The 12012-nt window shown below is 43.2% G+C and overlaps 1 protein-coding gene across 4 annotated transcripts in view; it reads right to left on the bottom strand.

The window, feature by feature from the left end:
• Positions 1-5445, bottom strand: part of KIAA1549L (KIAA1549 like) — a 155418-nt gene extending 149973 nt beyond the window's left edge. For 3 of the 4 annotated variants that reach the window (XM_081906707.1, XM_081906708.1, XM_081906709.1), the window contains exon 1: positions 4956-5426. In XM_081906707.1, the coding sequence (XP_081762833.1) occupies positions 4956-5256 (301 nt within the window). In that variant the 5' untranslated portion in view covers positions 5257-5426. Of the gene's footprint in view, positions 1-4955 lie in introns of all 4 variants that reach the window. The other variant, XM_081906706.1, reaches the window with a different exon arrangement.
• Between the last annotated feature and the right edge of the window lie 6567 nt (positions 5446-12012).

Raw genomic sequence — 12012 nt, 5'->3', positions numbered from 1 at the left:
ATAAGGAGACAAGGCAACTCCCTCTTCCCTTTGTGTGTGTCCTTTCTATACCCTCTAGTTTTGTCTACCTGTTGATAGAGAAAGGCAGAATTCTCATATGGAAGTGCTGTTTCCTCAGTGGTATAATGTGGTACCAGGCTCATTTCCCATGAGTTAGTTCTTGAACCCAATGCGGTGGTGCTGTTATAGTATCCAAGCGCGGCTAATTTAAATGCTGCAGTATTTGTGCTGTGATCATTCTGAATGGCAGCTGTAGAGGATACTTTAAGGAACACAGTTCAGGTTATGCTGAAAATTATCATCTACGAAGACTTGTAAGACAAAGTTGCACAAAAAATACATCAGGCTACCCTGGGTACAGCATACTGATAAAGGTTTCAGGGCTTTCTATGCACACACATAGTCCACTGCTTATCTCCTGCTAAAAATTGGCTGTGGAGGTGTTTGCTGGGCAGGAATACAGTGGGGAAACAAGCATTTATTTGGCTTCTATGGTAAGGAAAAGAGAGAGTTAAGCCTTAGTAATAAGAAACAATGGCTAAATACCAAAGTTATGGTTTCTTACAGGCAACAAAACAGCAATGGCTCATTCTTTTAAGGAAACACAGCTTTAGTATAAAGCAATTTGGAAATAAAAAAGATTAAGCACACACTGCCACTTGTCTGCTCTAAATTCACCTTTCTTAAGCTGCTTTTCCTCCTACAGAGTTCCAAATACATACTTTCAAATTTAGGCAACTTGTATGCAAAAGCAGCAGGAATGATTATTATAGATATACCCTCTCATCCAGAATGTCCCCTCCTGAAGTTGCTTTGCAAAAGGGAGATAGGCTACCAGAGTCCTTTGCTCATCTTTCTGTGTCACGCATAGTTTGGACTTGGGTTCCTGCATGAAAATCCATTCTTAATTCACGGTTAATTCTCTAGCCGAGATTTATGAACTAATGAGTAAATCCCACTGGGTTTTAGATCTGAAGCTTGCATAAATGTGATTTTCCAGCTCGGGTATCATTGACAAAAGTTACCATATTACATTTCAATGGAAATTGAAAATTTTATTATTTTGCTACACCATATTATTTTGCTACGCCATATATCTTACATTTTATAAAAGTCAATAAACTTGTTTTTTCCCAGAGTAATTTACTGCTGGATGACAGAAATATAGTTAAAATGGGATCTTCTGCCTGCAAAGCAGATGCCACTGAGCCACAGATCGTCCTGAACCAAAACACAGTGAACTAAAGAGGAACAAGAACTTTGTGGAATTCTGCTTCACCAGTTTTAAGGACCACAGGGTTGTTGTTGTTTTTAACCACATGCCACAATTACATGCAATCAATATTCACATATTTCTCTATTCCAAGTAGTCGTGACTCTTGTAAAATAAAGTCTTACTAGCAATGCATCTACCTAGTTCTATAAGTCATCAGATTAAACAGAAATTGAAAGAAAAGACGAGACAGGTTTGTAATGGCTTCTTTTAAACTGGCTTTTCAGCACTTCAGTGCTATGCAACTTGAAACAATCCAGTTCTTTTTGTTCATTTCTAAACAAAGAACCACTATTTGATAATGAGCTTTTCTCAAGGATACTTCACCATTTTATCCTGCTTTCAAATTTTTGCATTAGCAACTTCTACTTTCCTGGTAACAGAAATGTGCTTACGTGGAAAAAATAGTCTTTGTTAGGGTTTTTTCTCACTTGTAATACATTCATCTTATTTTTCTGTTCATTCTCTGCACATGCTAAAAACTATTTTGTACTGTTCATATCAAACAATGACTGGTAGCAAAATATTGGTAGCAAGTTTCCACATCACCAGACAAATGAAAATATGTTCCACTTGGATATAGAAATGCTGTCCAACCACAGTGTCTATTGCAGTGTATTCCTAACCTTTTCATTCATCTTTAGGAATATTACACTACAGTTTGCACCTTTTAAAAAACCTGCTACGTGACTCAGAAATAAAAGAAACAAGCAATGTTTGGGGAATTCCTCCTAACATCACATCACAAATGCACGGTCACTGTGATTATTATGACTAGAAGTCATGGAAGACACTGTACATGCAGGACAGGAAAGCAACTCACATTTTCTATCACAAACTCAATCTGTTCCCCTAACCCAAACCTTTTCTCACATTAGAACTAAAAGTTTCAGAACTATCAGTTGGGGCAAGGGGGGACCTTGCCAGATTGGCTAAAACATCTAACCACAAACTTAGAAGAGTCTGAACACTTATCATTGAAACCTGCATTCTATGTTACAACATACTGTACCCTAATACAAAATTGGATGCAAAAAAATGGGCCAAAGGACACATTATTCTGTTATATTATTAAAGATAAGAAGATATTGGTCTAGTGGGAAACTGACTGGTAGCTCCATGTAAGCTGCTAAATGTCTGTTTTTCATTGGTATGGGATACTGGCCACAATTAAGAACAGGTGCTAATATGCAGCGCTTTTTTCTGGGGGGATACAGGGATACGCATACCCCTAAACATTTTGTGAATCTAAGTTTGGCCTCATTGAGGGGCAGTATTTCAATATGAGTTGGAAAATGAGAGTACCCCTAAACATTTTTAAAGGAAAAAAGCACTGCTAATATGTAAAATGCATATTACACATAAACAAGTTCATATAAACTCCAGTTCAGCAAGGGAAATCTACAAACCAAAGGAGCTCCCCTAAATGGATTTCTTTGCTGTATCATAAACCTGTTATTCTCACACACATCTGTTGAAGGGAACTTCTAACTAGCACTTAGATCCAAATTAGGGCCAGTACATTGAACACTACTTGCCAATTGTACAAGGTATTTTCTCCAAAAAATGTTAGAAGTTAACTAACAAGCACATTCAATCAGTCCAACTGAAACAAAATTAAATGGGAATTAAGCAAATGAAATAGTTCACAACAACTTAAAACACACTTATTTGAATGGGACTTAAGTGCACATCAAACCACTTAAAGTTGCAATAATGTTAGTGGAATCCAAACAGGTATAAGTTTTCTCAGGATTGTGCCCTATACAGTGGTACCTCTGGATACGAACGGCATCGGTTCCAGAGCCCCGTTCACAACCAGAAGCAAACGCAACCCGCATCTGTGCGTGGGTCATGATTCGCCGCTTCCGTGCATGCGCATGACGTGATTTTTGACCGTCTGCGCATGCGCGAGCGGCGAAACCTGGAAGTAACGCATTCCATTACTTCCGGGTCGCCACGGAATGCAACCCAAAAGCGCTCAACCTGAAGCACATTTAACCCGAGGTATGACTGTATAAGAATTCAGGTCATAACCTACCAGTAAAGATCACAGTCAATTGTATTTGGGGCAGAGGGAGAGCTGTCAGTTTGACGTGCAGAGAAATCCTCCCAGACCCTACATAAGTTCAAGACTATTTGAGTAAGAAATTTCTGTCACTCTAACCCTACAGAGAAATAAAGCAAAATCTTACACCTTCCTTTATTTTATTTTTAATCCAGCTAATCTTATTCAACACTGTACTCTATCTCTAATTGTAAGTAAGCCACCTTGGTTACCACAGAAGCAACCAGATGAGGGGAAGGGAAAGCTTTTTCATGCTCCTGATCGCTGAGCACTTCAACAATTAAATTGTTACTAATAAATAAATACTAAACAATGGCCAAAATCCAAAGATATGTAGGACTAGACCCAGACACTTTAGACTTCTTCATGAATAGCATTCCCGCTAAGCCACATGTCAAGCTGCTTCTGAAACTGAAGGGAGTTTCAAAGCTGCATGCTCCAAAAATGGGCTTTATATAGTTCATAACTCCACTGATTATACCTCAAAGGAAACAGTCTGAGGATTGCAGTCATAACCAAAGCATCATGGCTCAGCTAGAGAAGACCCAAATCCTGCAGAAAAAAGTCCCATGAACTCCATCCTCGTGGGATTGTGTCTACACAGATTCATACTACCATTCCTTGTTCACATACAGTACAGCATTGTTAAGTTTGATGCCACCCTGTACGCTGCTACTACTTTCAAAACGGAAAATGGCAGGGAAATGAGTCCTGTCCTCCTCCCCCCCAAAAAATCCCCAAGATACCAAGCGTAAGAAATGTTATGCTGGACAGTGGCGTAGTGTGGGTTGTCAGCACCCGGGGCAAGGCAAGTAATTTGCGCCCCCTAACCCGTGGATTTGTGCCCCCTAACCCTAACCCCCAGGTGTTGCGCCCGGTGCGGCTGGCCCCCCCTGCACCCCCCACGCTACGCCACTGATGCTGGAGATAATTTTTTGTACTCTTATCAGTTCTGACACATCTCTCCCCGCCCCTTCCAAAAAGTAATTGTTCGAGATAACAACAGCTTCTTTTCTGTGCAATGTAAAAAAATAATAATTGGGGGGGGGGGCGAGATGCTAGTCAACAAGAGGCAGCAGAGCACTCGTTCCAACACTGTAGGCCACTTTGGAAACACAAGCTCAGAAACCCTCCTCGTTTGTTACCTGACACACTTGACCAGCTACAGAAAACGAGGAGGGTGGGCAGCGCCTCGGAATTATTCTGTGCTAAAATATTTACAAGCCTCCAGGCGCCCTCTGAAAAAAAAAAAATGCGAACCCCAAGTCCACCCTAACAACACTGAGGCATTGCAGTGAAGTGCAGCTGTTATGCAGAAGGCTGTTAACTTTTGTTTAAAATTGTGGGGAGAGGAGGAGAGACCGGGGGGAAGATGGCCCCTTCTTCTGTGCAGACTCCCTCCTTTCCATGCCAAGGCACCAGGAACCAGGCGCGAGCTTCCCCTCCTCGAGCACATCCCAGAATTGTATAATTTTTATTATTTGGAAGGAGATCGCCGATAACACAATGGCTGCAGCTGTAACGAAGCCCCCCCCCCCCGCTCACCCCGCTGTTCTTCATTAAGCTCAGCCTCCCTTCACCACCCTCGCCCGGGTCTGAAGGCGCGCCGCTCACCTTGCTCCGCCTGGACCCGTTGGCAAAGGACTAAGAGCACCCCGAGGAGCATGGCAGCCTTGAAAAGGGGCCCTTTGGTGGCCGCGGCTGCCTCGGCGCTTCTCCGATCAGGGCATGGCGGCGGCAGCGGCAACAGCAGCAGCAGCCTGAGGCCAACGCTGGTCGCCCAAGCCCGCGAGATGCCTGCTGCAAAGAGTCCCCGCAGGCGCACGGGAAGCTCACACCTCAGGGTGCTAGTGCTGGTGGAAGCAGCAGCAGCAGCAGCAGCAGGCGCCACGGCCGCCTCGTCGCCGAGAGCCATTTGTGGGGCGGCTCAGATGGCACATCCCCGTCGAGGGTCCGGCGCCCCTCAGAGCCCGCGGCTGCCCATCGAGGCGCGAGGCAGGTCGCGAGCTCCCGCCGACGCCACCTGACAGCAGCAGCAGCAGGTGCAAAGGCTGCAGAGACGCCTCATGGAACCGCCCGTCGCCGCCGCCGGGCCCTTCCCGCCTCCCCGCCTAGCTGCGGGCGCCGGGGACGCCTCTGCCTGGCAACAAGAGACGCCGCCGAGGGGGCCTCCTCGCTCGGCCGCCCGCCGGTCCTCGTGCCTGACGGCTTCTTTCCCTCGCTCCGGGGCCGGAGTTGGGCTTGCAGCGCGCAGAGAGAGGGCGCCTCATCGACAAAGGAATCACGTAGCAGCGACACCCTCCGCCCCCTTCCCGCTCGTCGAGGGGCGGAGATGGCGGCGCTCCTAAGGCGAGGGGGACCTCTTCTGGGCTCCGGGCGCCCTTGCAGGGCCAGCGCGCGCGCCTCTCCCTCCGGAGCGGGGCTCCCGGGGGGGGGGGCTGGCGGACCTCGCCGTGACCCACACCACCGCGCCGCCCACCGAGGGAGGTGCAAAGGGGGTCCCTCAAATGCACGCCAGCGTCGCTCTCTTACCTCTTTAAAAGAAAATGGAGGCGGAGTGGAATCGCAGCTTCCCACTCTTCCCACTAGGCATGGCAGTCTTTCCCCAATATCAGGGGCAGTTATAGTGCCTGAAAACGGACTTAGGAAGCTCGTTTCATAAATGCAGTTTTATTGATTTTATGCTGTTCAGAACCATGGTATCTTCTCTTAAGGTAGGCAGGATTTTTAAAGATTATTTATTTATTTATTTATTTATTTCGCAAATGAAAAGAATTAATGAAAACCTCATCCTTAGACCACCACTGTCCTTCCCAACCAAAAAACCCTTGACGCATGTAAAACAAAGGCACTTGTCCCATTATGTTCTCATGGTGCCCATGAAGTCCGGAGTCACTCCAGAGAAAGGGGTCTTCTGCATGGATGTTTCAGTACCCCATAACCAACACTCTAGGAGTCCTCAACACCAAGTTTGAGACTATGCTAGTCTGAGATACCCTAGCAGAATCCCTCTCTGTCCCAGTTGCCAACACAGGTACAAACACTCAGCCCTGGAACCTGGCTGAAAATTAAATTCACTTACAGACTGTAACCAAAACCCCACACCTTCCCAACTTCTGTTGTTGCTGATCCAAATACCTAGACGGTTGTGGCTGTATATTCATTTCACCTAGGTCAAAGTAATACATTCAAGGTCAGCTCTCTCCATGATCTGGTCATAGGTGACAGAGAGTTTATTCTTAAGCTACCTGACTTTTAAGTAACAGCCCCAGGATGTCCAAAGTCAAGTTGGCAGAGTTACAAAGTTTACCATGGATGGAGATGGACCAAAGTTTGTGCGTGGGACAATATAATTGTCCTCCCCTTATATAGCCATTTCATATCTCCCCCTCCCCATAATCACTGTTATCAAGTATGTTTTTACCTCTGCATGACCATCAGACACATTTCCCGGGCACATCATCACATCCAGACGCCCCTAGTGCAAGATGCATGTACACATGCGATTTCCATGCAATTCTAGGTATACTGGGGCAAATAAATATAAGCTGCATAAGCTGGAGGTGGTGCTTGTTGATGCATTTGAGTGAGAAGTAAACATAGTTCAGTAGGTTTGTACCACCCTTGAAGATTCAGATTTTCTACTGGTGTTCTCTTATACCTAGCCTTACTTCTGAATGTCCAGGTAGCTGTAGTGGGAAGGAGTGAGAGCTTTGTAGCACCTAAACATTGAAGGAGAATCCAGCCACACTTATGCAATGCTTTGTGCTCTACATGTGATGCTGATAAAAAATTCTCTTGTTTTTATAGTCTGGTTTATGTGTTCTTTAATATCATTACCCACCCTGAAGTCTTTTGACAAAGGTCAGGATATAAATGTTAAGCAAAGAAAACAAACAGAGCTGCCTTTGATTATGTTAGGAAATTGCACTTGGTTCAGAGAGTGGGTGCCAAGCAAGTTAACAGCAGCAAGATACATGAAGCGTATTGAAACTACAGTCCTGGTTCCCCAGCAGGTTTCCAGTCCCGGTTAAAGGCTCTGGTTTTGACAAAGAAAGGCGAGTGGTATGGGTACATCACAAAACACATTCTTCTGTGTGAATCTACCCACATACTGTACTTAGATCATTTATGTCATGGGTAGGCAAACTAAGGCCTGGGGGCCGGATCCGGCCCAATCACCTTCTAAATCCCGCCCACAGACGGTCTGGGAATTCACGTGTTTTTACATGAGTAGAATGTGTCCTTTTATTGAAAATGCATCTCTGAGTTATTTGTGGGGCCTGCCTAGTGTTTTTACATGAGTAGAATGTGTGCTTTTATTTAAAATGCATCTCTAGGTTATTTGTGGGGCATAGGAATTCATTCATTATTATTTTTTTCAAAATCTAGTCCGGCCCCCCACAGGGTCTGAGGGACCGGCCTCCTGCTGAAAGTTTGCTGACCCCTGATTTATGTACATCTTGCACTTTGGGTATGATATTTAAAATTAAGAGATTGGGCAGGCCCCCACCCAGTCATTTGGGTTGCTCTTTAGACCTCCACACAGTGCAAAATTTGCAGAGGGGTTTTAAGCACGTTCAGTTGGCTGCACTTGGAAACCCTTATGTAAGCTGTTACACTGTCTTAACATACAGATATCTGAAGAGCAGCTGGGGAGTTAAGGGGAGGCATTTGAGCAATGCATGTTCCTAGCTTTGTACCTCATGGTGTGTGTGCATGTGCGTACACATCCACCAGAGGGAGTCTATATGGGGCTCTTTCTTTCAAGGGGTGTACTTACTCCTTTTTGTTCATTTTTAGGAACAACCCAGATGCTTCTGTACCATCTTCAAAGCCAGTCCCACATACATAAATAAAACATTATAGTGATCTTGGAGGTTACCAGGCATGAATCAGTGAGGCCAGGCTCTCTCCTCCTGCCTTACCATGGGAACACTCTCAACTTGGCCTGCTCCTTGACTGTCTCTTTGGGAGAGGTAATGGTGTCAAGGATGATTCATTAATACTTATGCTGGGAATTTTTTTATTATGAACCCATCACTAATTACTGCTTGATATGCCAATGTTTGTTTCCAGTTTGTGCTCTCAAGAATGATTACAGCAGATACAGGTGCACATTGGGAATGCTAAGGGGTAGAGTGTACGATTTGTGTAAATATTCCTAGTTTTCTTCCATGGTGCACAGTGAGTGCTTCAGCCTTGCTGCCCACATGGGTCCCACTTGTGCTCAATATATTATTACCAGGTACCATGTAAGACTGTGGGTGCTAAGTGAGGAAGTACCATTTGGTCAATAGATGTGTGCTCTCTGATTTCACCCCATAGCATGTTACAAGGCATTGTCTTTTTGCATCCACATTCAAACACTTGAAGAACTAAGATTCTTTAGTAATAATAATAATAATAATAATAATAATAATAATAATAATAATAATAATAATTTATTATTTGTACCCCGCCCATCTGGCTGGGTTTCCCCAGCCACTCTGGGCGGCTTCCATAGAAACCAAAATACACTAAAATATCACAGATTAAAAACTTCCCTGAACAGGGCTGCCTTAAGATGTCTTCTGAATGTCAGGTAGTTATTTATCGCTTTGACATCTGATGGGAGGGCATTCCACAGGGCGGGCGCCACTACCGAGAAGGCCCTCTGCCTGGTTCCCTGTAGCTTTGCTTCTCGCAATGAGGGAACCACAGAAGGCCCTCGGCACTGGACTTCAGTGTCCGGGCAGAACGATGGGGGTGGTGGTGTTCAGAAGCAGAAGGTGGAGTTATCTGGGGGGAATCTCAGGATATATAACCCAATTGCATATATATATATACACATGCAAATAATATAGATTTAGAGGGAGAAGATAGTTTGTCTTGTATGATAATGTCTTCTCAACAGAACTTCTATGCTCTTCATTGGGACTGTAAGAAGACACCTTTGAAACAAGAATGCTTGGGGAAATTGTAAGATAAAGAGTCTGAAGACAAATTGACAATACCTTGCATTAATAAAATATGCAGCCCTGTAGTAGCTTTATAAGGAAGCTTTTGTCACTGGATTATGACCATTTTGGAGAGTTACACTTCATAGAGCATAATATTGAGCCTGTTGTTAATGTATGTTATCTTAAAGGTATGTTCTAACATTGTAAACTGTGCCCAGCCAAATCAACCTGTTTGCACAAGGACTTGTTTGTGCAACAGAATGTCCTCTTCCTCCTCTCTCCTCCCCCCAAATCTGGTCCAGAGGGACAGGTGAAACCCCAGAACAGATCTGAAGGGTACAGGAGGCAGAGAGGAAGGCAAATTTCTATTGCACAAATGGGACAATTTTGTGCGATACAACCCTGTCTGTGGTATGCAATTTTTATGCAGAGACCTATTGATATTAATGGACCTAATGTGCATTAATTCCAGTGTATCTCCTCTCTGTAAAACCTAGTTGAATACCACCCTTTTTATTTTTATACTTAAAACCCTGTATTTCAAATTGTCTATAATTCAGGCAGGGTAGACAAATCAATGGGCAATCAAATGCTGGGGTGGGCAACCCTATTCTGGCCAATAGTGCTCTGGCCATTCTACTTCAACAAAATGTGTTTTTCCTCGGGGGGGGGTGGCAGCAGGATAACTCATTCTTTTCCTTTATTGCAAAAGTGTGGAAGCTATGTGTTGTGGATGCTGTTGTCATGATAAGGGTTTGTGGGGTACAGGAATCACCTTTCACCTGTGCTCCTTGTCATACCACTTTTAAATTAAACAAATAATCTCTATTTCGTGTCCACTTTTTCCCTCTGGGGAAAAAATGACCCTGATCAAATTCTTAGTTAAAGCAATTCTTAAATTTCCCCTTCTGAGGAACAAGGTGGGGTGGAGGGGAAAGAACACTTTTAAAGAAGCCTGATAAAAATGTAACAAAGAGCAATAGAAAAAGAATGAGGGTAGCAAAAAAGCAAAGTTGGAAAACAAAATTTTCTACAAAATAGCCATAAGACGATTCAAGAATTAAGGCTGCAGATATCATTAAAGCGCAATTCTGAATGCTGAATAAACAAAAAAGATAATTCTGTCTTGAATGCTTGGCAGCTACATTCCCAGGAAATAAATAATATGAAGCTAAAATACATTCAATTTTCTGTTGGTAGTCTTTTAAGATACTATTTTTGCACTCATTTCATTTTTTGTCTGCAGGCATTGCTCCTCTCAGCTGCTGTGATGATTTTTAGATGTGTTGCCGTGTCATCAATGTTGTGTCTTATGGTTTGCAATGCTGTTACTGTTTTATTTTGTTTGAGAGGGCTAATCCTAACATACACACATAGCCCACCTAAATCTGTAGTCCTAATATTGCTAAATGAAGCAAAATGCTCTGCATTATTAGTATTTTAAGAAAGTGCAAACAAATGTTAATGGAAATTCTATCAATTTAAGCTGCTTCTTTCATATTTCATGGGAAACAAGATTCCATGCAATGCTGTGAAACTTCCAAAAGGAGCAGGAAAAAAATTGTTCCTGTCATAGTAATCTTGCTGAAACATTCGGGCAGAGCCCCCTGGTGGAATGCAATTCTATTACTTGAAATTTTAAATGCTTTTATTTATCAAATTTTATTAAGTCAACAAATACCCATAGTGTGAATTTAAAATTTTATGACATGCTGCAAAAGTACGTCAGCTGGTATTTCTTACATGCCGGATTTTGCAATTACTTTGGTATGCAAATGGTTCAGCTACTGAAAATACAAAGCATGCCAATGCAGCATGCCAATGTCTGCTAGGAGTAAAACTCATGGAAACAACTATGTAGGAAAAACATCTTGTGTAAAGTGGCCTTCAAATTACAATATGTGTGCAACATAGATTGGGGAATTTTCAGAATAAATATTTATTATTCTTGATTATCCTTTTATTCCCATCATATTACAGATGAAGGGAGGGAATACCTATAATTCAAAAATACACATTGCTTGGAAGGAAAAAATAACGCTTATCATAAAACTGTACAATTGGATGGATCAATCGGATGGAACAAAGAACAAAAAAGGACACTGGGTTGGACTAGTGAAAATGTACCATTTGAGAAACCTCAACCAATAATCAATGCATTGCTGTTTCCACACGGGCAAAGGAAGTTCTTTTTTTAAAAAAATAGTAGTAGTAATGTACTGTGCTAAGCGGTAGCCTCAGATCAGGCTCCAACATCTTTGCTATGCTTTTCTATTCAAAGCATGTACCAACCTCAATAAAAGGAAACCTACTGGGGGGGGGGAGATGTCTTGTCCAAAAGCATAATTAGCATCAATAGCATGGGTAGGCAAACTAAGGCCCAGGGGCCAGATTTGGCCCAATTGCCTTCTCAATCAGGCCTGCGGACAGTATGGGAATCAGCATGCTTTTACACGAGTAGAATATGTCCTTTTATTTAAAATGCATCTCTGGGTTATTTGTGAGGCATAGGAATTTGTTCATTATTTTTTTCCAAAATCTAGTCCGGCCCCCCACAAGGTCTGAGGGACAGTGGATCGGCCCCCTGCTGAAAAAGTTTGCTGACCTCTGATCAATAACTTGCTACTACCTGGAAATAGCACAAAGATTGGCAAAAGATCTCCTATTGCATTCTGCACATCAATTGCTTCATCTCTTGGAGATCTTTTCTTCATCTATGTCCAGGTCGT

This window comes from Podarcis melisellensis (genome assembly GCF_964234715.1).
Source record: "Podarcis melisellensis genome assembly, chromosome: 1".
Lineage (NCBI taxonomy): Eukaryota > Metazoa > Chordata > Lepidosauria > Squamata > Lacertidae > Podarcis > Podarcis melisellensis.
This window is presented reverse-complemented; position numbering and strand designations above follow the sequence as displayed.